At 37.2% G+C, this 27,840-nt stretch overlaps 1 protein-coding gene across 1 annotated transcript in view; it reads left to right on the forward strand.

Moving 5' to 3' along the window:
* Window positions 1-27,840, forward strand: part of TRHDE (thyrotropin releasing hormone degrading enzyme) — a 210,510-nt gene that overhangs the window by 29,686 nt on the left and 152,984 nt on the right. The window contains exon 3 of the mRNA XM_064701951.1: window positions 9,580-9,706. Within this exon, the coding sequence (XP_064558021.1) occupies window positions 9,580-9,706 (127 nt within the window). The remainder of the gene's footprint in view (window positions 1-9,579; window positions 9,707-27,840) is intronic.

Below are 27,840 nucleotides of genomic sequence, written 5' to 3' on the forward strand. Positions count from 1 at the left end.
CTTCCATTTATAAAATGAAGATGATAACAGTTCATTTTCCCCATGTTTTGCTTGTTACTCTTTAGGCAGAGAGACTGACAATAACAAACATCTCTTACTTCTATTTATGTAGTTGACTAAGCACTAAGTTGACTAAAGGATTGTGCTGTCATATTGACAGTCTCTAGGCAATGCCAAAATATAAATAATCACTTACGGTTTTCACATTATCATTTCAAATGGAATTACTCTAAGGTAACATATGTGTGCTTGTGACAAAGCAGTCTCTAGCCAGGTGAAATTGGGCATGCTATAGGGCTGCTTCTTTAAACTTGTGTTCTTCTTAAGCTCTTCTTTTTTTAACCAAGAGTAGGTGAAATATTATCTGTGAATGATGTGTGATACGAATGCTTTGACTATAAAAGAGGGAATAAATAGTACTTGAAATAAGACAATTCAGTCCAGTCCCTGGCCAACCAATGGAAATCAAAACAGGTGTTAACTTTTGGGATACATATACTGCAAATATGTTTTTCTGGAGGAAAAAGCCATTCTCGCATCATCTTACCACTGGGTTTGTGATGTAGAACTTTGTGTAATAGGTAAAAAATGTAAATCTTTGTGCTTTGTTAACTGAAGCTATGCTGATTTTTCACCAACTACAAAGGACTGGAAGGAGCTTTAACCACTGTGAATCTCAACAGTTTAGACACTGAATTCCCTACAGTTGCACTTTGGAAGAACTTGAACCTTGTTTGTACGTTGAAGTTCTGTAATAATTTGAATTAATCTGTAAGCAGTCTGTCATGGTCCTCTCTTCTCTCCACAAATGCTTTCTCATGCTTTTTCTAGCACTGAACTTGTGGTGGCCAGGTGAGTAAGCTGGGCTACGTGGACACTACCCACCTGGCATAGTTAGCTGACTCATCTGAGAGATGAGAGATCTCCTCATGTGAGAGGAGATGAAGTCCAGTGCTGATGGAAGAGTTGAGCCCAAATGACTGAGTCTGTGGTGGTGAGATTGTGGCAGTCTTAGTTGGCTGAAATGGCTATGAAATTGTGTCTGTAATTACATTTGTTCTACATTAGTTGTTAACATGTTCACTTTCTGTCCCTGAGCCATTTCAACAAGATGATAGAGATTCTAAGTGCTCTAAATTAATCTTAATGGCACTGTGGTCAGTGGCATAGCCAGTATTTTATTGTATGCCAGCTGAGCACTGGTTGGATTTATATGTGAGTGCAGCTCATTAACTTTCCAAAGTATTTTATGATCTCAAGTTAGAAATTGCTGCATGTCTGCGTGACAGTTTTGCCTCCTGGTAGAATATATTGTTGCACCTTTGGCTGGAGCAGTTGCATTTGTTGTGGTTCAGATGAAGAATTGATGAGGCAACTAGATGCTTGTCCCATGTGGTCATGTTTACTTAGAAAGGGGCTGCACAAAACTTATCCTCCCTCTTTCCTGGCAGTCGTTTTTCTTAATATTCTCATTTGCCCACTGTCACCTAGAACTCCTGAAGTTTGTCTCACTTCTTTCTCCTTCAGGGTCATGCTACAAGTTTTTGTCCAGGAATATGAATTATTTCTGTTCAAAGCCTCTTTGCCTTGCCCTGCAACAATGTTCTGGCCCCCCCTAATGCTTGCATATAGTTCCCTGAGACATCTCTCCACCACTGTAATTCCCTCAGTGACCATTTCTTTCATTTACACTTTATCTTTAGTAATGGCTTCTCTTATTTTAACTGGTCTGTTAACTGAATCTGGAATAAGGATTCCAAGACTATGTTTGCTTACAATAAAAAAAGAGTTCCATCCAGTCTCTTGCAGAGATAGTTCCTAAGTATCAGGCCATTGAATGCTCATTGATTTCAGCTAACTCTAAGACAATTCTTCAAATTTTTAAACATGTTTTGTTTTATTTATATTCAAAAAAGGCTCAATGCAGTGCTGTGTGTGACTGCTCAGTTTGGAGTAAAATCATCTTTTAAAGGTGAGCTGTTCCTTAGGTATTCAGTAAGCACATTTCATTATCGTGCAGTCTTTTTTGAGTATTGCCCATGATGAATAATGAATAGGAGATTGAAAAAAGGCATTCTTCTGTAATTTCTTCCCATTATCACATCTAACTATGTTCACTATAGCAGAATTGATATTTCAATACAGCTACCTCTCTCTCTGTTTCCTTTACTTATCAGTGTTGTAAAATTTATTGCATTTGCACCATATAAAACTTGTGGAGATATGTGCATGCACATGTGAAACAATTCATACGCATTCTTAGTGGAACCTGGCCTGTAGCTTGTTTGTGTGTATAGTGAACTGTTATTTATTTTGAATTTATCACATTTAAAATCCCATTTGAGATGCAATGCCTTGGTTGCAGAAGTGAACCAGGGAGTTCACAGCCATGGCTGTTGAATCCAGACGTATGTCTGCTGTATTAAATGTGTGATGTGACCCTGTCTTTATCTCTGTAACAGTAGTAAAAACAATACCTGTGCCTAAAATAGTCAGTGAGCAAAATAACTATAAAAGATTTCAGATTATCAAGTAAATCGAAGCATTTAAGTACAGAGGCAATGCATGTGTTTTTTAGCTGAGACTGTGACTGCTGAAGATGCTGCAGATGAAACAAAGAGCAACACACTATTAATCTGCCTTTATAAAATTTGTAAATGCTGCTCTGTTGTAATACTAGGGCCTTCTGTATCTATAACATGTAAAAGTATGTCTGAGGTTAAACACGTATTTGGAAATGAACTAACGCATAGGCCCTTTCTGAACTGAGATTTTAAAATCATTTTAATATCCCAAATGTTGGACTAAGCACTGGACTAACCAGTGCTGGACTAAGCCTGGGGGTATAGTCACACAGAGAACTGAAGCTTATCTGGAGGGGCCTCCCAAGAGCAGTGCTTTGTGTGGAGCTGGCTGGCTTTGAGGAAGGGATTAAAGAAGAGACATTATTCCCAGGATGGCTTTGCCGACACCAGTTGATGAGCAGAAACATCTGTTTCATAATGGGAAAGCACTCCAAGCTCCTTTAAAACACCTGACAAAGTTACTTTTAATTCTGTGGGAAGTAGGTGGGAGGGATAACTATCCTTAATTGTGAAGTGGATTCCTATGTTGATACAAGGTTACCTAATCTGTGCTTGCCTGAGAAAACAAGATTTATTGTTGTCACCAGACTTAGGCTCAGTTTCCATACTCTCATTTGCTCTGTCTGTTCAGACTTAAGTAGATGTAGCAAAATGGATCAAAGACAGGAGAAGGGAGAAGAGGACACCTAGACATTAGCAAAACAGGTATGTGCTAGCCTTGGAACATTAGCGGTGTTTGCTTGGAGAGATCAGCATCTCTTCAATTGTGGGAAGCTAAATGAGAGCAAGGCTCAAGTCTCTTTTGCTTCCACATGGCTATGTGATGTGACAGCATTCAGGGGTGGGAAAAGGCTCTCCATGTGGGTACCTTTGGGAGTGGTTTTGTGTGGTGAGATGGTTGGCAATATCTGTGAATTTTGATGGTGTCAGGGTTAGGATTATACATGCCTCTTCTCCCCATGTCAGCCTCAAAGCTGACCTTGTTGTACCTGATTCTGTGACAGAGATACAGCAGTAGTTACCCCTGTGTAAATCCTGCATCAGGCTGTTTTCAAGATTCAGAGAGCTGTTTATAGCACGAGATAGAAGTGTGAGATCCAGTCCTGCTTCGCATGATCTGAACTATCAGTGGCCACAGCCAAAGCACAGTCCTGTATGGAAAGAAATTTTTTTTTCCTTTTTTTTTTCTTACTGTGCAACTGACTAACAAGGACTGCTTGAGTGGTGATCTATAAACAGGGACTGTACACATGGCAGATGCTGTTGGTGAAGATTGCCTTGGTAGAAGTGTCCCTAGCCCAGAGGCTGGACCAGTCATGTCTCCATAATGTCTGAAAGCCCCTGTAGTTAACAGGAGTCATTCAGTTGAAGTCAGCAGATGTTGTTTTAGCTCTTCAGAGCCCAATGAGCCATCTGCTTTCACAAGCCTTTCCTTGCTAAAATAGAGGTCCACTTTATTTCCTTGGAGCAGGATTTTTCATCCAGTGAGCTGTGATTCCCCCCAGGGCATAGGGGATGACAGTGATGGCAATTTGGAGTGGTCTTAAGACATGGAAAAGATGGCTAAACTTTTAAAGAAAAGATGCCTTGCAGAATGAAGGCAGACTATTATAGAGGATTATTGTGATCAGTAAACTTTACTAGAATTATTGTGATTAGTAAACTTTACTATAGCAATAAATAAAAGAATACAAATGTCTTGATATGAAGCAAGGTGGTGCTCCTTTAAAAACATAGCACCATTGCAAAAACAGAGGTTTCAAAGATGTGCATATTTAATTCTACAGTAAGAGGTGGGCTCTGGTGTATGGCGTGCTTCAGGCATGCAAACTTCTTACTGTGACATCCTGATTTCTGCCTGGTTGTCAACTTCCTTAATTCCCTGGGAAAGCAGGTTGGCAGGCTTGCGGCAAAGGTATCCTCTAGTGCCAGATGAAGAACATTGTGCAGTTCTCTCCGATCTTCCTTTATCTGCAGTGAATTAATCTATGGGAGAATGTTATAACACAGTCTTTCTGCAATTAGACACATGTAAATAATGCATTTTCCCTTTTTGATGCTGTGATCAAAATGCTGAATGTATTCCATATTCTTTCTACCTACAGAAACTACACAGTTCTACAGAACTGTGTGAACCCTTTGGTTTGATCCAAAGTATTTCACATAGTATGAAAAAATTACTGCAGGTTTTTCCTTACCATTTGTCATCCGTTTAATCCTCTGCTCCTTTTCACTTAACTTTTAATGCAAAAAAAAAAAAAAAGAAAAAGAGAAAAGTAGTGATTTAAAAATTTCAAAATAGAACATTTCTACTTCTTTTTATTCTGTTCTCCTGTTTTTTTACATGGTAAAAGTATTACTAGTTTTTGGTACAGCAGAAACAATTTTGGTGAACCTGCTATTCTCTAGAAATTAAGTTGTGTGCTGCTGTCTAGAGTTGTACTTGTCAGAATTTTACCCGGTATAGATAGTTACTAGCTCACATTTTTTGGAAGTGCTCTGAGGTAATAAGACAAGAAAATCTCTCTTTTCTTTTCAAGTGCTAGCTTTCTTTTTGATGGATAATTTTTACCTGTTGTAGATAGGAAGATTTTTCTCATGCTCTGTAATAACCTGACTTCAGTTAGATGAGATTTGTTTTAAGTATGTTGCACATTTCTTAGCATATATCATGACTCTCTGTGGGAAACAGTTTTTATTTTACAACCACATTTATCTGTTCTGGCAACCTGGTATTACCAATATTTTAAAATTTCTTCGACTTACATAATGTAGCATATGCTGAAATACTGACACAGACTAGAGAAAATGTTGCAATATTTACAAATTGTTTGTAAAAGTATGCTGTTTTATAGCAAATAATTTTGACTAACTATAGAGGAGTAGGCTGTTGATCACTTATAAGAAATACAAGGAATTTACCATACAAGTTTCAGGAATATTTTAGTACTTTTTCTGCTAATTCTGCCAAAATAATTCTAAGAACCTGAGTAAGATTACTAATACTTTTAAAGTAATACTTCACAATGAATTTTTTTTTAGATATTGTCTGAGTGTGGCTGATATTGAGTTTATTTAAAGTTATTATGAAACTACTCCAGGCCTCTGGAAGGCAAACAAGGGGAAACAACTCACATTTTTGCCCACTTTAGAAAAGAATGAGGAAATTTATGTTGCTGAGATTTCATTTAGAATGTCTAATAACTTTCAGAGTTATTAACAAGTATCTTATAAAGAGAAGATCTGGTTTGGAGGGCTGCAGGCACAAACCTAGTTTCTCAAACTTGTGATAGGAAGGAGACAGTTTGGTTCCATTTGAGGGAGAAATGAGAGGGCTGGGTTTTTTTTCTTTGTAGTAAAAACTCCTGTTGAAAAATTGGTAGTGGTTGCAAATGTAGATGTGAGAGAGCTAAGAAAAACCCTTAGAATTTGAGTTAACTATGTAAACTTTGTTATATTTTTAGGTATTATTGCACTGTCATTACAAATATAATTCTTCATAAAATTTTCTGATATTTTTCAATGGATGCTTATGACTGCATCAGAAGACCAACAGTGTTCTGTTCATATACCTGTTGTCCAAACAGAACCTACCTTATTAATTCCCATATGTGGAAGGTGCTTGGTGCAGGTTGTTAAGTGGTCACAAGGATGAATGCCTGCTTTGAATTCCCTCTCTGCCTCTGCCACCAGAGTTGCTGTGGGATGCCAAGTAAATCACATAAACTGGCAGAGTCTCATTTAGTCATTAATCATGTATTGCTGATTTCATGAATGCCCAAACTAAAGCACCTGTGGCCAAAACTTTGATAAAGTGTTCACCGCTGCAGTAGGATATAATGGGAACAGTGCTTTAAGTGCAATAAAACTGTTAAATAGACTTGACATTGAGAGGTGTCAAGATAGGCACCCAGAATTACTCTTAGTCTCTCTTCCACTTTCTCACATGAAAATAATAGTCTCCACTTTCTCACATGAAAATAATAGTCTAACCTAATCTTGCAAAGATTATGAAGAAGAGCATTAATAATATTTGCAGGGCAGTAGGTGCCATTGTGGTGAGTGATGAATGATGCACTTATACTGGAAACCTGTTTGCCTTTTGTAGTTACCCTGCAGAAAACTTTGTTTTTTCTCTTATTTAAATGACTGTAAAATCAAGATCTTAGGACAGTGGTCAAACAGCCTGTGGGAAAATAAATAAAAATTCAGCATTGTTGTTCAGTCCAATGCAGTTTTAAAGTAACACTACCCACTTGTCTTTTGAAATGCAAGTAGGAAGCAAACAAATTATTGTAAACAAATCTCATGTCTTAATTGTTATTCTATTTTACTTAAGTTCCTCTTTGGAGCAGAATATAAAAACTTTATTACTTTTGACTCAAAATCTTCTTATAAACTAAGGAAATAATATAGTCCCTATCTGATGGCTTTGGAAGTAAGATATGGTCAAAATAAGCCCAAACACATTAAAGAAACATCAGTGTGTGAAAGTTAGGGGCTTCAGTTTCAAACTTATAGGTGCCAACCTGTAGACTGAATTCTGGACCAAGCTCCTCACTTTGTGATGGCACCTAAAGTGATCAGAATGTGCCATCCAAAGAGCTAGCCAGGTAGGCAGAGTGTCACAGACTGTTCCCTGTGGTAGCCCTCTGCTGACCAAGAGGGAATTTCTGAGGCCGGGGTAGGGCTGTAGTGGTGTGCCCAAGGTTCTCCATACATTTCATGCTCGGTGGTTGCTGGGTGAAAGGCAGAAGCAAGACCCAGTGTTTGAAGATGGTTGACTACTTTGACCATATCTATTGCCTCAAAGCCCCTGAGAGACCGGGACAAAGGTGTAGGTAGTTTCTGAACTGTGTTCCAGCTTACAGGTGACCTTGGTGTGAGCCATGGAGGCCTGGCAGTCCAGAGCTATTCTGGGCAGGCAGAGGGGCACATAGGGAAACTTTATGGGCAAAATAAAACTACATTCAGCATTAGGCAGGAAACAAATGAGAGTTTGCAGCATTGCAGCTTTTGTACCTTGGCTCCATCTCAGACACCATTAAATGCCTTTTCTATATTTGCCAGGAGACATTCATTGTAATGCAGTAAGTTGAACCTTGATTTTTCTTATATTTCCTTATTATTTTCTTCCCTTCTGTTGTCCTCTTTCTTATTATGGACAGATTTGGCCACTGTCAAATTGAATGATTTTTTTGCATACTTGGTTGACTCTTTTTTTCCCTAATTTGCTGATACAGTCAACTGTGCCAGTAAAGCAATTATGCAAAATTGTGTATAAAGGTTTAATGATACAAAACAGTGTTCATCACAAATCTAATTGTGATTCTTAACATCCTTCCATAAACTCTGTGGTTAATACGTGTTTTGTTTTAAAACCTGTATTTAGTTTAGCAGATAAGGGAACATTTCAATGTACACGTTACTGTTAACTTTGAAAGGAAGCAATAAATAAAAACAGTATTTGGAGGAGTGCAGATGATGATCTATGTGCTTTCAGGTAGTGATTATAAGGAGTCTGCTTTATTACATATCTCATCAGGTTACACCATTACCTATTTTATGTTATGAATGATAACTATATGGTTGATTGTACATTGAGTCTAATACAACACAAAGATTAAATATGAAGATAGACATTGTAATGAAGCAAATAATGTGTCTCCATACTGAAACTCAAGAGGCAGTGGGTTTAAAGAGAATTGCAGGTACACTGTATTTAGGCTTGATATCTGGTTTCCACTTGGATAGCTGAACTGCTTCAGGAAAAGAGCAGTAAAGCAATACTTGGTAATACTTTCACTGAAGCCAAAAATCCCATTGGCTTTTCTTAATCCAGAGTAGAGCATTTAGAAACATTCCAAAGCTGATATTTCTCCTTCATGTTTGCATTGATACTTTCTGATTTCTGCACTACTGCTTTCCTTGGGAGCCCTGGCTGGGATTTAATCCTACCACAGAAAGTACTGGCGAGTCAGATATTATTATTAGGATCGACCTTTGGGACAGTTTCATTTACATCAGGTCATTATGAACTGTGGGGAGAGACCTTCTGTCACAGTCACTGGAGACAAAGGACATGCTTCCATCAGGCAGGGTATGAGGAGAGAGAACAAAAAGTGGTTCTCCTTTCTGTCCCCATCTCGATTAGCAGTTGTAGGCTCTGTGTCATCTTTGCATGAAGGAATTGCTACAGACTGTAAGGACAAGGAAGAAGTAATAACCTGGCAGTAATTTCTGCTATGTCCCTAGTCAGGGTCACACTTAAATGCTGAATTATGAAGGTGAGTTCTGTTCACTTGGTTCACTCCAGGTATTAAAATGTGTGAGCTGTGTTGTACTGAACAGAGCAGTCTGTGGCTTATACAAACAGCTTTAATTTACTGCTTTCTGGAAACAGAAGCCTGAAGCAGTCATGGAGGTTTCAGGAATGTTAATTGTTTGTGTACATGAATGAGGTTAGAAATGGTCGTTTTTGCAGTCTTTCCATAGCTCATCGAGGGTAACAGTGTCACTGCTGGAGAGGAGAAAAGGGAATGATTATTTTTTTTCTTCACAGTCTACTAATATTTCCAGGGCTTGATATAATGTGCCTTTAACAAACCATGAACTTCTCTCCTACTGAGTCACTGCATCCTGCCTACATTCAGTGTAGGCAGAGAACCATTATACTAATCCACTCTTCCATCATATCTCTAACAAACACATGTATTTTCTTCGAATATTTATTTTGATACAAGGAGTGCAAGTTTTTTTACTTGGCAACACAAATAAGTAGGAGATTGTGACTTCTCAACTTTGTAACTTTAATTGTGGTAGTTCTGGTTTTCAACTATGATATGACTTGACAAATGTATGACAATCATATTTGGCTTTAAGGGAATAATCCTGCCACCTTATAGCAACCACAGAGTAATTAATTCACCTCTTCTGGTAGGATAGGTGTAAAAGGCAGATGCTGAAATTGGACTTTTGCTTTGTTTTTTAACAGGTACGGTTATATGCAAGGCCTGATGCAATCCGAAGAGGATCAGGGGACTATGCTCTAAATATTACAAGGAGACTCATTGAGTTTTATGAAGATTATTTTAAAGTGCCCTATTCCCTGCCAAAATTGGGTAAGATTTCCCAAAGAATGTGAAGTTAACCCAGAAATGAGGGATTAAGTCAGCTAAAGGAATGTAATGTATTGGATTTCAAGTTAAATGTTTGGGTTAATTTAGGAGGATCAGTAAGTAAGAAATTTTTCCTTGTGGAGGAAGGGAAACCAAAATATGCTTTCTCCAACCTGGAAATGAAAGAAGCCGGAAGCAGTCAGTATTTACATTTGTTAGACAATGGGTAGAGAACCTGAGACCTTTCACTGATAAGTGGGCTCAGTTTTTCTTTGTTTTTTTGATGTTGTCAGTTTTGGTCCTTACTCCTCTGAGATAGCCACTAGAAGATGTTTGTTCTGTAATACTTGTACCTTGGTGCCTCAGCCTTAAATGGGGAACAGAAGTGAAAATATTTGTGGAAACTGGCAACCTGTAGCAGTGCAAGACTGCAGGCCTGTTTTTTTTCTTTTTTGATTTTATGGTTTATATGTCTTATTAATGATGATTAGTAGAGAAGCTTATTGTCTTGTTGTTTGTTTAAAAAAGTGCTGTGATTTTGTTTTACTGTGATCTTTTAAATGTAAACCCCATAAATTTATATTATTTTTAAAATATAGCTTCTTCTCATCCTCCCTTTCACCACAATCAGTTGGTCTCCTACTCGTTTAAATACTTTCCACAGTATTACACCCTCCCTCCTTTGGAGCATGTTTGATAAAGATTCAGAAGAGCCTGTTGCTCAGCAGCAGGAAGAGAGCATGTATTTGATCAGAAGTATTAGAGTTGGAACCACAGGTGATCCTCCCAGGAAGTCAGGGTTTATTTCATTAAATCCCTTACCTGCTGAGTAGGTTTATTGGACTTACAGCTAATGGTGTAGGAGATAGATAATGTAATTGATGTTTCTAGATGAGGGTATTGCATGAATATTTTTATAAGTATGTTGTGGCATTTATTTCTTGGTGTCTTTTAATAACAGGTTACAGGCATGAGGCCTATTTAAGTATACATAAACTTTCTGTGTATACTTTCATTTATGTCTTCAAACATATTAATAATGCTTTGTAAAGGAAGTACTAGGCTTACAGGGGGCATAAATTCAGAGGGAGAAAATATAGTCTATAATTAAGAACTTGTTGAATAGAAAAGGTGAACATAGAATGGTTTTGGTTGGAGGGGATCTTAAAGGTCATCTAAACATCCAAACATCATTACTGCAGGTAGTTTATTGGGAATGCCAGCTGGCAGCAGTGCTAGTAACTGTATCTGCTTCAGAGTATCTTTCAGAACTGGAGCATATGGTCTTCAAAACCAACATGCTGTATCCATTGTCATTGTGCTGTGGCATATCTTTTAAAAATATCTAATTGTAAGTGAATATATTCCAGTTTGGATCTTTCTGGAACAGAACAGGAAGAATAGTCACAAGTAAAGTTGTATTTTTTCATCAAATATTTGCAGTAAAATTGTTAATAGGAAATATTATGCGAAGACTTTAGCCATTCAGTAGTGGTACAAGAAAATAATTACTGTAGAGAATAATTTTTTATAATATAGTAAGGTTGAATTTATTTAATGTAAATATAGGAAGAAAAATTTCTTAACTCAGTGATGTAAATATTTTTAAGAATTTTATTTGCATATTAATACAGGTATATTTGTTTCAGTTCAACCAAACACTGATTACTATGTTTAAGCATGCACTGGTGTCTTTAACCTGAAAAAATGCTGAATTTTTATTTTTGCTTTAAACTTGTAAAAAAAATATCAAAGTTTAGAAAGTTAGGGACAGTAGTCTGATGGGTGAATAGAAGGACTAATAATGTAATCTGTCTATGACAGGGATTTTGCAGTAGTATTGAAGAATTTCCCAACTGAAAAGACAAAACAGCATTAACGACAGCAATGGAAAAAGCATGTGCATCAGGTAGATGTGTTGATACTAAAAATGCACCTGGGCTCTCCAAAAACTTAGGACTCATCTGATTTACTGCTGTCAGCACTGCAAAGGATTGAGTACTTTATTATGGTTTTAAGAAAAATGAGCATGTTTTCTTCAGCAAGGCATTTCAGAAGTCTTTAATTTCACTTCTAAATGTGAAAGTGGGAGTGAAAAATGAGGAATGTACTTTGGAAAGCTTTTTAATGTCAACAATTTTATGGAAAATGTTCTGTTTCAAACAGATTTAAAAAAAATGTTTCACGTACTTTTCAGTTCTAACAAGAAGAAACTTAACCAAATGTAATTATTTTTGTTGAAAGTGCAGTTTATATTTACAAAATAATTTTGTTGAAATACTGGCCAGTTGACTATGGAGGTGCTGTACTGGCTATTGGGTGAGACCTTTTTGGTGTCAGTGCTGTCTGTGGGGCTGTCTGTGTTTTAGAGTTGGAACTACAGGTGGTTCTCCCTGGACAAGGGACCTGCCACCCACAAAGTGCTTTGTCATCTGTGTGGTCATCCATTTGAGCTCTTTGTGTGGTAGGAGTATCTGAGGACATTTAGGCTCTTTAGATGTATCAGGAAGATCTCTGTTCATTTTTTCTCTTCTGAGTCGTTGGGGTCCATTTCCAAGGCATTTGAAACTAGTGCTCCTTACTTGAGTTTGTAATACATCAGCCCGTGTTCTCTACAGGAACCAATTCCTCCTGTTGCTCTTGACTACCTGACTGGTGGTGACCAGGGTTTTTTGCTGTGCTTGCATGCAATCAGATGGCTGTGGCTAAGGTTTTTTACATCCTATATGATCTGTACTGCCTTCTGAAAGCACTGGAGAAGTAGATTTGTTTTCCCATTGATATGAATTCTGGTAATGAATGTGAATTGGGAATTTCTCTGACTGGAATTAACCATTTCCACAGTTAAAAGTTCTGCATAGCATGTAGCTTTTTTTCTATTCTCCAGTTCATACTCTGAACTGGAAGGTGCTTTTGTAGGGTTTTAAACCAATAATTTTTATATGAATTTCATTTATGAAAAATAAATCATGTCTTTTAAACAAAACCTAGATTTTCCCAAGACTATAATACTGTCATTGTAAACATTGGTAAAAGTGGTGCAGGCTAAACTATGGAATTTTATTTAATCTAAAAAGATATGCAGAAGGATTTTTAATTATATTCTTATGACTAGTGAATACAAAATATTTCTGTATTTATGTGACATAGTTGTTTTTAATCCTGTTTGCATTGCACAAAAAACTACTTTGTACGCATAGAGCTTTTTCTTATGAGGGTCTTTAGACTGGAGAGGTCTTGAATTTTTCCCCCTGAAGCCCTGACCAGTTAATGTTTTGAAGTGCACACAGCTTAGAAATTTAAAAAGAAAAAAAAAAACCCAAACAAACAGAGAAAACACCTTAAAAGAAAGGTTTCAAAGATCAGAGTCACACTATGGGGAATGAAAATATAATCAAGCCCTCTTGCTATGTGGACAGCTGTGATTCTTTAGTTGTAAATGGTTTGAGGTGGAGGGGCTGACTGCTTTTCCAACCGAGACTCCACTTCATTTAGGGTCACGTGAGCGTGGAGTAGAGAGACAGAATCCCCTTCCCCCCTCCCTCACCCTACTGGTCACACTGCTTTTGATACAGCCCAGATTGGCTCCTGTCCAGCCTCTCCTCCACCAACACCCCTAAGTGAAATATATTTTCTGACTTCTGAAAGTCTTTTTCTCTAGATTTGCTGTATAGTAAGCTTGGTAGTTCCATCTGATATATTTTATGTGGTTATTGTTTAGTGGGATTTTTTTCCTTTAGAGTTGTAGTTGAGGTACTAATTACGTACTTCATACAAAAAATTTATGGTTTTTTTCATTATGCTGCATAAAACACTTTAATATTGTGAATGCAAGGTCTCAGAAGATGATTTTCCAAGGGATTTAGTGAACATGCTGCACAATGGAAGACTAGATTTGACCATTAACATAATTTGCTCATGTAGTATTTTTGGAGGATTCAGTTTCTAAAGTATGTCACTGAAGAACTTAAACTATTTCTTATGAGGTAGAAAATAACTCAGGCATTAGAATGAAGAAGTTTAACAGGGGAATGTTTCTGTTCTGATTTTTAAGAGAAACTCATGTACCTCTGTTCCATTCCCTGACGGCTGACAGGGAACATTTTGGTGAGAGAGAACTGCTGCTGCCTCATGCAGTGTGAGTCATTGCAGGCCAGAGAAAATGTGTTGAGATGTTGTTATGTTAGCCAGCTGACTTGCTGTGAGCGCTAGTGATTAACTGCTCCTTTTGATTTAAGTGCTTAAGTACTATTAGCTTGACTCTTGGACATGCTTCTGACCTATTCATTGCAATGTTGCCTTCTGCCCTACTTGATGATGATGAAGATGATCTTCCATCATTTTCATCAGCACTTCTTGTGCTACTGCTTTCTTCCCCTTTGTTCCTCCTTCCTTCTGTCTCTGCTTTTCTTTGTAGGGTGAACCTCTATGTTGTTGCCTGCATTCTCTGCTAAAGTTACGCTAAATGTTTCACAATTCTACCCTCATGCTTTCTCTCTAGCAAGACAAGGCTTCCTGCTGCCTGACCAGCTCTGAACTGGAATTATTGTACAACACCAAGTATGATAGCTTGTTTTTTCTTCTCTGTCTATAGAATTAAAGTGTTAATTAGTATAGCAGGCACTAAAAACTTGATTCATGTGCCCAGAATTAACTGGTACTGTTAAATGCCATGGGGTATTGTGAGAGCTCTTAGCTAATGTCCTGCTGGCTTTCAGATGAAATTCTATTGGGCCATGGCTGGCCCATACCTGACAGTTTAACATGGATTTATTGCCTTTTAATAGCTTTGAAAATCTCAGTTAGGGCTATCACCCATGTTTAGGCATCACAGTTGAAGCCTGCTATTTTCTTCGACCAACTACTTGAAGAAAGCATAATGCTTCTGCATTCTGCACATGGAGGACTATTTGTTGATACAGATCATTCCTACACGGAGAAACTGTGTCACTTAGTCCCTTTGGGGTGTGGTTTTGGCATGTGAGGGCTTTTTTTTTTTTTTTTTCCCTTTTTTAAATTTCTCAGCTGTGAGCACTTCAAAACAGACACTGGTCAGGACACCAGGGTGAAAAATTTCAGCTCCAGCCATAGGGAAAAGCAATGTGTTTTCTCAGAACAATGCACTGATATAGAAGAGGAACTGTGAATTACTAAACTGAAACAAACCACGTAGGAAATCTGTCCATAGTATAATGTTAACAAAGAAGGGAAAAAATAGTCATCACTTACAACTTACTCCATTGCTCTAAACTATTTCAATTGATAAACTAATTATTTCCATTAGTGAGTTTAATATGGCTCACAATGGGCATTCAAACAGGTTTGGAAGTTTGTTAAGGGGTACCTGATCTCTCTCTGTTGCATTAACGTAGCAAGTGTGATACTGTTTGCAGGAGATGGGAAAAGTTACATATAGGAATAAAGTAGCCTTATATAGAATAAAGATGAATGGGCCCTGGTGGAAATATTCCTGTTCTGAATGGAATGTTTTCATTATGTTATGGTTTCCCTTCCCTCTTAACTGTGACACAAATAGAAGCCATACCTCTCAGATAAGGAAAGTGTCCAGGAGTATTATTGCCAGTAGCAATTCAGTCATCCCAGAGTAAAAAGAAGGTGACCCGGTCTGACAGTGTTCCCACTGGCTACTTGGCTAAATCAGCTTGGCTTTTAAATGAGTAATCAAAAAAAAAAAAAGAAAAAAAGAAAAAAACAACACCTGAGAGTGATGCTATTATGAGAGGGTAATAGCATGTGGGATTGTGGGAGATTCCCTGGAAATGTCAGGGCTGTTTTTGAGCCAGGAGAATCCTTCATCTGAATGTAAATAGATTTTTCCCAAGCTACTCTTCAGTATGTGTAATTTGAACAGTTAGTACCAGTGTAGAAGTGGGTGTACTGAATTTCACCAGTGTCTATTCTTAGTTCTCTGCCTTCTGAGAAACACAGATGCCTTCAGAAAATGATACATTTTATGGTGAGTTAGGAGAAATTTTGGCTGTGAAGGTACCAGTGATGGTATCTCTTTTGGTTACACAGAGAGGAAACTAATCTGCATAGTTTAAATTTGATCTCTGATTTTTAGATTGATAAAAGATGAAGTGAATACTTCTGTAGGATTTATGAAATGGGGTAAGATCTTGGACACACAGAAACCCCATAGAAATGATGGGAATCACCAGAAAACTGTTTGAACTTCTACCTGGTATGAGATGGTTAAATGCCTAAAAAGCACATGAATCCAAAATGATTTTTACAAAGCTGTGACTGGAGTAGTTTTCATTATAGTTCCTTTCACTTGCCTGAGCAGAGCTCTCATACCTGATTGACCATGTCCAGCTTTTGAACTAATTTTATTTTTAAGAGAGGTTACAGAACAATTTTAATAACCTGTTGGAGAGTCAAGAGGGTTCATCAGAGACTGACCAGCAGTTGAGATCTTTTATACAAGTAACTGTAGCTTTAGTTTAAAGGAGTACAGCTTAGTTTAAAGGAAAAACTTAGGTCTTTGGTCCACAATGATCTTCATGTTTGCATAGGCATTATGAATGGTAGTTTTTATTATAGGACAGGGTCTATATGTCATTAGGATACTGTGCATGGTGTGACACTATGAAAGTTGCCATGCAAAGCTCAGAGCTACGTGGCAGGAAAACAAATACAAAAGGGTTTGGATAAAAGATAAATGATATCACTGAGGATACTGTGGTAGATTTAGATGGTGCTCAAGAAAAGGGATGTGTGAATCTTTGGGCAGTGTTCAGGAAGATTGGATTGCAGTAGAATCTGCTAAACCATGATTTTTTTTCTTTTGAAAATTGTACCTATAGCATTTAGTTTGAATGAAGTAGGTAATGCTGTTGATCGACATCAATTAGAGTACCAAGGAGAAAGTAATGGCCTTTTCTCTCAAAATTGAGGTAGAAACCTCACACCATCTATTTCTAAATAAGATGGAAGTGTTACACAATCTACTCAAGTATGTTGTCCTGGGGTGGAAAAGGAAATGGCTGTTGTTGACTTACTGAAACATGTAGTCCCCCTATGCAGTCTTTTATACTGGGCATTATTTAAACAGCACCTTCAAGAGAACTGTATATTTACAAACAGAGCTAATGGAATAGTATGTAATGGACTAATGTGTTCATAATGACAGTATTTTAGTAAATATGAAAGTTTGCAGCTGACTTGCTTATGTGTAATTTTGATTCATAGTCATATGACAAACTTGAAATAATTTCAAGTTCAATTCATTAAGGTTCTGGTTTTCATTTAACCTTGCAGTTTCAACTGAAAGGAGGGTGAACAAGGATACTATGGTGACTCCTATTTTTCTGTCTTAGCATGTGAAGTAGAAGATGTCCTGAAGAGTGAAACTCAGCAAAATCAAAGCGTTGTGCTGGTGAGAAAAAAAAAAAAGGCAGATTATAGGATTGTCCACATCAAACACTGACACAGTTCACTCAGACTTTTTGTTTAACATGTGCAGTTTGAGTACAGGTCAATTCTATTATTTTTTAAGAATTTTTAGTGTGAATTGATTGAGACAGGTAGTTTTACATACTTCAGTAGCAACAGCAGCAATAACCTCCACTAGTATTTTCTTCTCATTCAGGATTGTGGTTTTTGGCCTCCCACATTTGATTTGAAAAGTGAAGACAGCTCAGTGTCTGGCTGGACTCAGAAACAAGTTCAAATGAGTCTAAGAGGAAATAAAAATCAATACAATGGAATCTGTTTTTCCATTCCTGTCTGAAAATGTGTTCTGTACCAGTTTTAGCCCTAGTGTTTTGCTTGCTGAGCCCTATGGTTACTGTATTGGATCTCCAGCCCTGGAAGAGGTAATGTTATGACAATGTTCAGAGTCTTTTTTCAGAAGTCTGTTCAGAGTTGTTTCAGAAGCACAATTTTATTTAGCCTGAAAGTTGTACTATAGCCTATTTCCTTGGTCAAGACAGGCAAGAAAGCCTTAAAAGATATTTGTCCTGCATCTCTCCCTTACAGGAGGCACTTGGAGCTGTTGGGGTTTGCATAACTCCTTGCCTTCCTTCCTTTAGGGGGTAAGCCTGCTGTTTGAGGAGTTAGCAAACTGATTTAGGATGTTTAATTTCAGAGCTAATCTGTACCTTCTGTCACTTATTCCAAGTCTCTGAATGGCTGAGATGAAAACTTCCATGCAGAAAGACTAAAAGAAGATTTTAACAATACTTGCATTGTGTTGTTTCTTTTGCATAGGTAGCAATTTTTTTCACAGCAATTTCAGAAGTCCTGCTATCAGTTTCAGGCTGGCTATTAGGATCTTTAGGAGTGTGTGAATTTATTTATTTTTCATATCAGTATCATTGCTAAAAGTGAGTGAGAAGAAGAACAATCGGTTTTGGTTTTTTGTTTTCTTTTTTTTTTCCCTGCAGCACTGAAGAAGTGTTCCTGTTAACTCTCCATGTTTTCAGTTTTAGGATTGTGCTTCTTTGGAGTAGTTTGTTACGCTCTGCAGATGGTATTGTGACAAAGTTCACTTTCCATTAGATGCTGATTTGAGGGCAGCAAATATATTACATTGAGAAACAGAAATTTCACTAGGCAAAACTGATGATAAAGCACTTTGCCCACTGCCTGAGACTGATTTGTATTTGGCTTTGCTTATTTTCTTTCGTTTGTTTTGAAATAAGAATCGATGTATTCTAAAATGTTATCCATTCAGACATAATGTAATGCCAACATCATGAAAACTCTGTAATTGTCCCTACTGAGAGCATTCTTCTTCACTATGAACCTTGTGCCATAAAGAAAATAGATGAGGGAAGTACACACACGGACAGAGTAACTCAAAATAATATAATTAATGTTCTTCCTAGTAAATCTAAAAGGTATGTATTACTGATGCAGTGAGAATTGGAAAAAAGTTACCACTTACTCCAAATATCCTGAGTATTAGACACAGCTAAAAATCTTTATGTAGATGTTTGAAAATGAGCTTTCACATCTTATTTATGAACTGTAAAAAACCCGTATAGATACTGATGTAAAGAAGATACATTTTCATGTATCAGCACAGAGCACACAAAGTTTCTTTCAAGAGATTATTACAGTGTCTTGAAAAGATTGTAACACATTAAAGTGGGACTTAAGTAGGCCAGAGATTTCTGTTCATACAAAAGATGTAAGAAAGTGTATAGCTACTGAGCTGAATAAACCTATTGCTGCTGGCTAGATTCTGTTGGCTTAGTTATAAACCTTGCACCTGTACTAGCTAGTTTCTGTAAGCTGCTGAAATTCAAAGGGATGTATGTGCTCACCTTTTATTGCTTTTGCTAAGGATATTGTAACTGAAAAATATCCTAACACAATGAATTATGCTACATTTGCAGTTCCATGCCTGAAGCAACTTCATTTTTACATTATGGAAACCCATGATTTTCAGTGTAACAATGAAAATATTAAGATGGCTGAACAACTTTAAATTAAACAAGTGAATTACCGTTGTGCGTTTTCCCCTTGCCCCACCTTGCTTCCTGGGTGCTAGCAAGCTTCTTGAAATGGTATATGGACATTGAAAGAATCACTAAATTAAAATTTGGTGGAGATCTTTGGTAGGTACTGCTAAACTTGCTTTCTCTGTTCTCTCTTGTTGTATGTGAATTCTCCTTTTCTTCTAATTTATTTATGTGCCATCTGCTTATGTATTTAAACCATAACATTTCCAGATTCAGGATCAGCTCTGTGAAGACTGTGATTTCTGTCGCTCTCTCTGATTCTTATCAGTAACGCTTCTAACAAAGCTGTCCTTGTGAAGATGCATATTTGTCATAGTGATAGCACACTTCAGGAAGTGTATTAAGCTAAAACAACTCCCACTGTTCAACTAAAAAATATGTTCCTTGTCATATGCTACTGCTTACCGAAATTAAACTTGGGCAACATTGTAGTCTAGAAAAATCCAGTTGCTTTTTCTTCTTGGAGTGTTTGGCAGTGCTGCACGTTGTTCTACTTTTGTAGGTACTGGCCAGTTCAATCCTGAAGTGGGTGGGAGTGGGAGGGAAGGGACAAGTGCACAAAAGAACTTAGGTGTGTACTTTGGAGACTCTTGTTGGAAGTTTCTGCAGCTGTTGCTGTCTCTCTGGGAGGCTTAGATAAATCTTTAGAAACTTTTTCCAAATAGTGCTTGAGTTTGTGTCTTTGTAATTGATCCTGAGCTCTGCAGCAAGAGGAAACCAGTGGAACGGATCATGTCAAAAGAGGTCTTGATAGGTTTTTTAGTTATCAGGGTCTTTGGTCTGTCACCACCACTATGACACTAGATTTCCTTTTGAAGTCATGTTGCAAAAGCACAGGTAATTTGACAAAACTTAATGCATGACTCTTTATGATGTGACTCCCAAACAGTAACAGAGGTCAGTGGTTGAATTCCTCATAAGAAATTATGCGAGATGTTTCCACACCACAGTTTGTTGTCCTATATAGATGCTCAGCTGAAAGCCAAAGAGTGAGGGCAGGCAGATGTTTTGCTGGTCAGATGTGTATAAAATGTTCAGAGATAGAGATATAATTTATCTAATGATATAATTTGTATAATAATATAAATTCTATCTGTGAGATAGAATTTGAGTATGCATTGAGACAGGTGGACATAAAAGTGACTGCAATCTTTCCTGCTTTAAAGTTGGTCTGAGAGGTGTTCTTCCTAGGGGGCCAATTCTCAGGTGTGGAAATATATAAAGCTTCACAAAACTGTCAGCCCTAACTTAGATACATAGAAAAATGCATTATATGTCTTTTCACTAGTAATGTAAAAATTGATTCCAAGGCATCTTTTCTCCATATTCTTGAAGTGTTTTCAGCTTTGCTTCCTTTTTTAAGGTAATCATAGAGAATTTAATTTTACTGGCTGTTTATTTGGCTGTTACTCAGTATCAAACAGATGCATTAGAAATGCAGTTTTATGCTTCATGCCATATCTCTAGGATTTTCTGTAGAAACCTACAGCAGTTTCCAAGTGAATAAAAGGGTCTCTGAATTGTACGAGTTATGATTGATAACACAGTGATCTTATGTAACTCTTAATAAAACCTGCCAAAGAAAGAATGTTGACAAGTGATACTGAAGGATATTTGAAATTGCTCTAAGTCATACAGAGTAATAGTGAACAGACAGCTTTTTGTAATACTTATATTGTATTTGGGGACAGCTGCATGGAAGTCCAGCCCAGAAAAATTCACTGTTTTATCTATGTCAGTCTGTTACTTGAAAAAAAAAAAAAAGAACTTGCTCTTTGCAATCAAAATACAACTGCTGTGTGACAGCTTTGATGTGGAGTATAAAATGGTCAAATCTGAGTACACAGCTGAAGGATAATTTAATGTTTCAATAGTGAAGTGCAAAAAAAAATAACATTACAAGTGAGTAAAATGTAATTTTAAACATTAAAAACAAATCTTCCTACAAGTAGTTATAACCTCTTGAAATTTTACATATCCTTGTCTTTGGATGTTCCTTTAATATTAATCTGTCTGTCCAACCATATATCCTGGCTGTACTTTACAATGGTAGGCCTATAAAGACTGTGAGAATACATCTGTAGATAAAATTTCAGTCAGCAGATGCCAGACTTTTATGGAGACTCTCCCAGACTATAGTTCCTACCTTTCTGCTGTCATATGTAAGAGGTGTAAGTCTGATCATGGAACCAAGGAGTGTGCACATGGGATAAGGAGTCTGGGAACAGACAGTCTTACAAGCATGTGATGACTTTGGAAATGTGGATAATGAGAAGATTGGACATGCTGGTTTTTGTTGGCATAGAGTTAATTTTCTTTTGGTGGCTGATGTGGGGCTGTGTTTTGGATTTGTGCTGAACACAGAGCTCAGAACACAGAGATGTTTGTGTGATTGCTGGGCAGGGCTTACACTGGGCCAAGGCCTTTGCTGCTTTTCGTGCTGCCACACTGCTGAGGGAGCTGGGAGTGCCTCGAGGGTTGGGAGGAGACACAGCCAGAACACATCACCCAAACTGGGCAAAGAGGCATTCCAGACCATCTGGCGTCATGCTCAGTGTATCAAGTGGGGGAAAGCAGGAGGAAGGGAGTGATGTGTGGAGTGAGGGTGTTTGTCATCCCAGGTCCTGATGGGGCTCTCCTGGAGATGGCTGAACACCTCTCTGCCCATGGGAAGTGATGAGTTCATTCCTTGTTGTGCTTTGCTTGTGTGCACAGCTCCTGTTTTCCCTATTAAAGTGTCTTTATCTAAACACACAAGTTTTCCAGCTTTTATTTTTCTGATTCTCTCCCTGACATCACTGGTGGGGGAGTGAGCTCTTCTGTGGTGCTTGGCTGCTGCTTGGGCTTGACATTGTGGCAGTTTTCAGGCTTTTGTCCTGTGGGTTCCATGGAGAAGCTGGGTCCTGTTCACTGGTTGTGAACTAGTTGTCCCTCATTTCAGAAGTCTCTTTTTTCAGTTGCCTCCTCCACTTAGAAATCATCACAGCAGTTCTTTTTCATCAGAGTCAAGAAGGATCAGGCAAGCAGACTGTCCTAGATGCAGTTTTACAAGACATTAACTTCAGTGGTGTAAAGTAGTTTTCTTCTCTTTGATTTTTTGGGGGTTATTTTTAACCAGCTCTTTCCAGAGAACTGTTTTTCAGGCTGGTCCCACAGTTCAGCTGCAGTGCTGAGAAGCTGCCGCTGGCTGGTCTATCCAGAACTTCTTGAGTCAGGTCTGCTGCCAGTATGCATGAATCTGTAACACTGGAAGATTATAGTCACAGATGGTACAGCAGCATAAGGCTAAGAGTAATTCCAAAGTAGCTTGTAACATTCTAGTGTATGTTGTGTGTGTTATCGAAATCAGGGACCTCAGCATCAGAAGGCCCCTGATGTCTGTCAGCAACATAAAGGTGGCAGAGTCAACCCACCTAGAGATAAAGAACTGTCTTATACTCTACCACTAGCAGCTTATTTCCGTTATTCAAGTGGTCTATAAGTAAAAGTTGACAGACAGAGAAGCTGTAAAATTGTTTCCCTTCAATATTCACATTTAGGAGTGGGGCTCCTGTAGAGAGCTAATAAGACTAGAGATAATATAAATGTCTTTCTTCATATCAAAACTTTTGACTTGACAAGCAAGGTGTTTTATATTTTGGAAGGTAATTCCATGCAGAACTAGTCTTTTGACAGCATATTCTTTGATCTGTGAGACTGGTGAGCTTCACTGAAACTCATTTTAAAACTCCCAGCTGGGATTTTGCCTTCCCTATACATCCAGGATCAAGGCATTTTGACCTAGGGATTATGAGCAAGTCGAGGTGGCACAGTGTTATTCCATCTTTGTGTGAAGATGGAAAATTCTGATTGGTTAATGGTATTAAAATGCAGAACCACTCAGGTATATTTAAAAGCTTTTTTGAATGTCTTTATCCATTTATCATCACCTGCAAGAGATAATGCCTTTCTTCAAGTTGCTAAAGCCTCATTTGTTATGCAGATCTGTATAGAACTGGATTTAGAAAAACACTCACATGCAGATGGGGTCCCTTCAGTAAGACATCTTTCCTTTATCCTAATATTCTAGCAACTTGTTCTTCCTAAACTAAGCATGCTAGTGAAAGATGTGTTGTAGAAAGGTAGTAAATTTCCATTTGTTGGTGTTGTTCTCCCAATACATGTTTATGATTTTTTTGTCAGTAGCTCTGTGTCTCATGCTCTGATGGAGAAATTGTATGAGTGCATTAATCTCATATCCAGTTCCTTCTTTTCCAATGACAGACACTTTTCTAGAGGTGTGTATGAAATACCTCAGTAAAGGAAAGGCATCTTCATCCTCTCACAAATCTCTTACAGGGGACACCTTCTCAAAAGCATAGATCATGTTGCATTTCTTTCAGCAAGAATAAGTTGCATTTTTGGTATAATCCATATTAGAATCTTCATTGGTGCAACTATTTTTCTTTCTTGTCTTAGCAGATTTAGTGAAAAATGGAAGAGCAGATGCACACATTGGATTTTATAATAAAGAAATATTAGAACCTTTGGCTTACACTTTTCTTTATGCTGATCACTGAGTTTTACTTCAAAATCTAATACTAATTTTCTCATTTTTGCTGTCTTGGGGAGGATTGACTGTGTAGACTGAGTGCTGAGTATCATTATTATAGTGCTAATTGCCTTTGTTATCCTTTTCTGGTCTTTCTGTGTGTGCCATTTTTGATGGCAGTGGCCTCTGAGTCAAACTGTTTTCTTATTTGTACATCACATGCCTCTGTGGTGTACTGTGTTTTCCAGACTCAGTTAGCAAGAAGCTGAAGCTGAATCCTGTACCTGATTGCTTAAAACTACCCTCTGAGATTTACTTCAGGTTTAAAAATTACATGTGCTCAAAATGTAATGAAATTGTGATGTGTTTTAGCAGCATAGTAAGATTTGTATTCTTGAAAAAGAATTTTTTCTGTATCAGTTAAAATAGAGATGAAAAAGGATTTTTTCCCTTCTTTATTTATGTCACCTGAAGTCACATGTTATGACATTTGGGATTATGGATTTACTTAGACTTCATTTGGGAAGTTTGGTTTGTGAGGTGGGCTGGACAGTTGAATCTGTGCATACTAGCTTCTCTACACTGCTGTGTTAACTTCTGCATCCCTGCCAACATGATTGTGAATGCAGTACAGTTGTAGTACTTAACAGCATATAAATAACTTTTTGTTTACCTTCTCTGCTCTTGACATTATTTTTATGTCCACTGGAGCTGTTCTAACATTGAACCCATCTCTCCATCTTTAAACTCTATTACAGCAATCTTTGCTTGACATCTTCCTTTCATGTTTTTATACATTGCGATGAGCACTGAGATGGGGAATCCCAGGTGCAGTTAGACTAGAAATTCAGTATATGGTTGGAGAGCTGCCAGGAGCTGGGATGAGTTGCAGATTTAAGAATCAATATGAGCTGCCTGACTGCCTGACTGTGGGCTACTAACTGGTTGTCCTTGCTACTCAGTGTGCATACTTAAGTTATTTTCTAAATGGGATGGCACCAAAATATATACTTTAAGAAGATGATTTCAGACATAAAGATAATGTTCTGTGTGCTTGCTCTTAAAAGGTGATACCTCATTTAGGCCTTGAGTTTATCATAAATCTGATTTAGAATGCTTTTAGTTAAGACATTTTATTCAATTGGATCAGACTTTGTCTTCCTTTATGCTTCTTGTTGATGTTGATATAATTAACAAAAGTTGATTTCTTTTCCTTTCTTGTTTCTGTCCAAAGCAAAAATATAGTACAATTTTAGAAGATGAGATTGGGGAGTTTTTGTAGGCTGTATTTATGTAGACAAAAAACTTTTTAAAACAGGAGTTTTGAATATGCAGTTAAAGTATAGGGTAAAATCAGTGCATATGGGCTTGTGCTTAAGTTTCCCATTACAGCATATAAAGACTAAGTAAAACATATTGAGATCAGAGTAGTTTAAATTTTTTTTGTACTCATCACTATTGATTAATGTATGATACTACTAATAGCACATTTGTGCATTGTTGGCTGCCTCAGCTAGGCTGTAATCCCGTCAGCTATCATCAATCAAACATGGCTAGGCATGACCAGAGTTTGTATAGAGGCTGTCTCGTTGGGAATACAGTCTTTTAATTCAGTTGATGTTCTGCTTCTGACCAAGTCAATTCTTCTTTTGCAGTAGGATGAAATAAACCCAAAGAAATCCTTCACCGTGTCAATGCCTTAAAATAGTTTCCCATTTGGTGCAGTATACATATGGATAGTTACATTTGGTGAAATTTCTCCATAGTGTAAATTGTGTTTCTGTGTCAATGATTCTCCGAGAACTAAAACCCCGTTAAACCAAAACCACTTCGGAATAATAAGTGAAGTGATTAAGTCACTATTGAAGTGCTATAAAATCTGTCATCACTCATTATCCACTAAATTCTATAGTTCAGATAAGATATAATTTGTATCCTTACTTTTTCTTCAATGAAATATTATTGTCAGATGCCCGTAATTTCTGTATGTTGTCTCTTGAATATATATAGCATAGAGTATGAAATGAAAGTCTTGTGTCGTACTGTAAATGTCAGAATAAATTACATGCTGTATATATTTTCATATGGTGATGGGTAAGGACGGAAGAATATGTTTGTGACCAGAAATATTTGACATTATAAAGTACAATGGCTGTGAGATTGCAGATTTTATAAGGGCTTGAAAATTAGATTTATAAAAAGATTAACAGTGTTGCTAAAGGGATTTTCTGGAATTGGCAACATTAGAGTGTAGAGTGATATCCAAACATGTTAAAAACATTCCCACTAAATAATAATTGGAATTATTAAAAAATTATTGTATTTTGTGGTTAAAAATAATGCTAATGATTTTTGTTTTTCAAATAGCAGTAAACATTTTTGGAAGAAAGGTGGTTTTAAAATGTATCCAGTGTTTTAGGCCTGTTAACTGGCATGCCCTCAATGGACATAGAAAATAGCCTTTTTTTCAGTAAGAACATAATAGAAGAAGAAGAGTTGTGCAGCCCTATAGATTCAAATGAATAATTTCTCAATGGAGATTTCAATCCAGGAGCTATTGAACAAGTAATTTTTGAATTTAAGTACATGATTATTTTTTGCTGACTCAAACCTAATATATTTAAGTACCTCATTCCCATGAACTTTTCAATACATAACGGGGGGAGTCTAACAGGTGATTTGTATCTGTAGTGGTATTAAACGTGAGAATGTTTGGTAGTTAACAGATGTCAATATCAATGTGCTTACAGAATAAATGTTTAAGATTCATATAATAAAATATAAATGAAGAAAAAGCTCAACTAGATGCAATACAAATTTTTTACTTGCTAGAGACTTTACTTTTGAACAAACATGTAAACTGACCTTTTCAGCATTGACTGTGCTGAGGTTTATAATTCATAAGAATGGAAAAAACCTCAGGTGGTAAGTAATGGTTTGCAATTGGCTAAAATAAGCTTTCATGGCAAAAATATGACCAGTACTTAGAACAAATTTTCAAACATCTTTTTCCTGATACCTGGTTGCAGAAGAAACCATTTTTCAAATTCCTTCAATAGGAAAGAAGAATTTTGTGGAATGTTTCAGTTAATGGAAGGTGCTTCAGACAAAGTCTGCTTTCGTTTAGGTTTGATGGAATTTTTGCTATGGATTTTCAGTCCTAGATTTTCAGTTTTAACTAATCCTTTCCTCTCAAATTTGTAGCTGATTTCCTGCATTGCCTGCATGACAAGTAAACTACAAATTATATTAAAGTGCATGTACAGTTCATGAAAAGGTGTTCTTCTAATTGATATATCATACTGTTAGATTTCCAGGAGTACTAACATTCGTGCTGGCACATGTTTCAACTGCTTGGGGTCACCTTTTCACCCATCATCTGCCTGAGGAATCTCTGGCTCATTTGGGCAACACTTCAGTGTAGTATGGCTCCATACAACACTCTGCATTAGGAGTTTCCCACCCTGGAAATACAAATATCAGTAGTAAGAGTAACAGAGCAGTAAGCCTTTTCAATGCCACTCGGGTTTCCTTGAAATTACTGCCTTAAGGACCAAATGTTAGGTTACTCACATGTAAATTCAGATTAAACAAAAATCAGTTTTCTTTCCAGAAGTACTTATCACTTGTGCTTTTGAATCCGTGGTCTCTCTTTGTGTCCACAAAACTGGGAAGTTTGCCTTGTTGGGTCCTCTCAGATTTTATTTTGGAATGTAATTATACCATACATTGACAGCTGCCAGAAAAGTCTGGATTATGAAGCACCTCTGCCTGTTGCGGCTTGTTCACGCTTTCTCCACACATGGGCCATTAAAATGGTTATTAAAATATTATTCAATATTAAATATGTCAATCAGCCTATTGAAATTACTCGAGTAAAAATAAGCTGCTAGGAAGGATTCTCCTGGACCCTGGGATCTTTTAAGGAGATAAACATTCAGTTTTTAAAAGATACATGAAGGGAGAAGACACTTTACATCTAATAATTAATACCTACCCCTCCCAGTATTTTGTGTATTAATATGAGGGAATATCTTATGAAAGAGTGCCCAGAATCACTTATTCAAAATGCAAAAGCAATAGAAAGAAGTCAGCATTTCTCTAAACCAGAT

The sequence above is a fragment of the Zonotrichia leucophrys genome, chromosome 1A, assembly GCF_028769735.1.
Source record: "Zonotrichia leucophrys gambelii isolate GWCS_2022_RI chromosome 1A, RI_Zleu_2.0, whole genome shotgun sequence".
NCBI lineage: Eukaryota > Metazoa > Chordata > Aves > Passeriformes > Passerellidae > Zonotrichia > Zonotrichia leucophrys.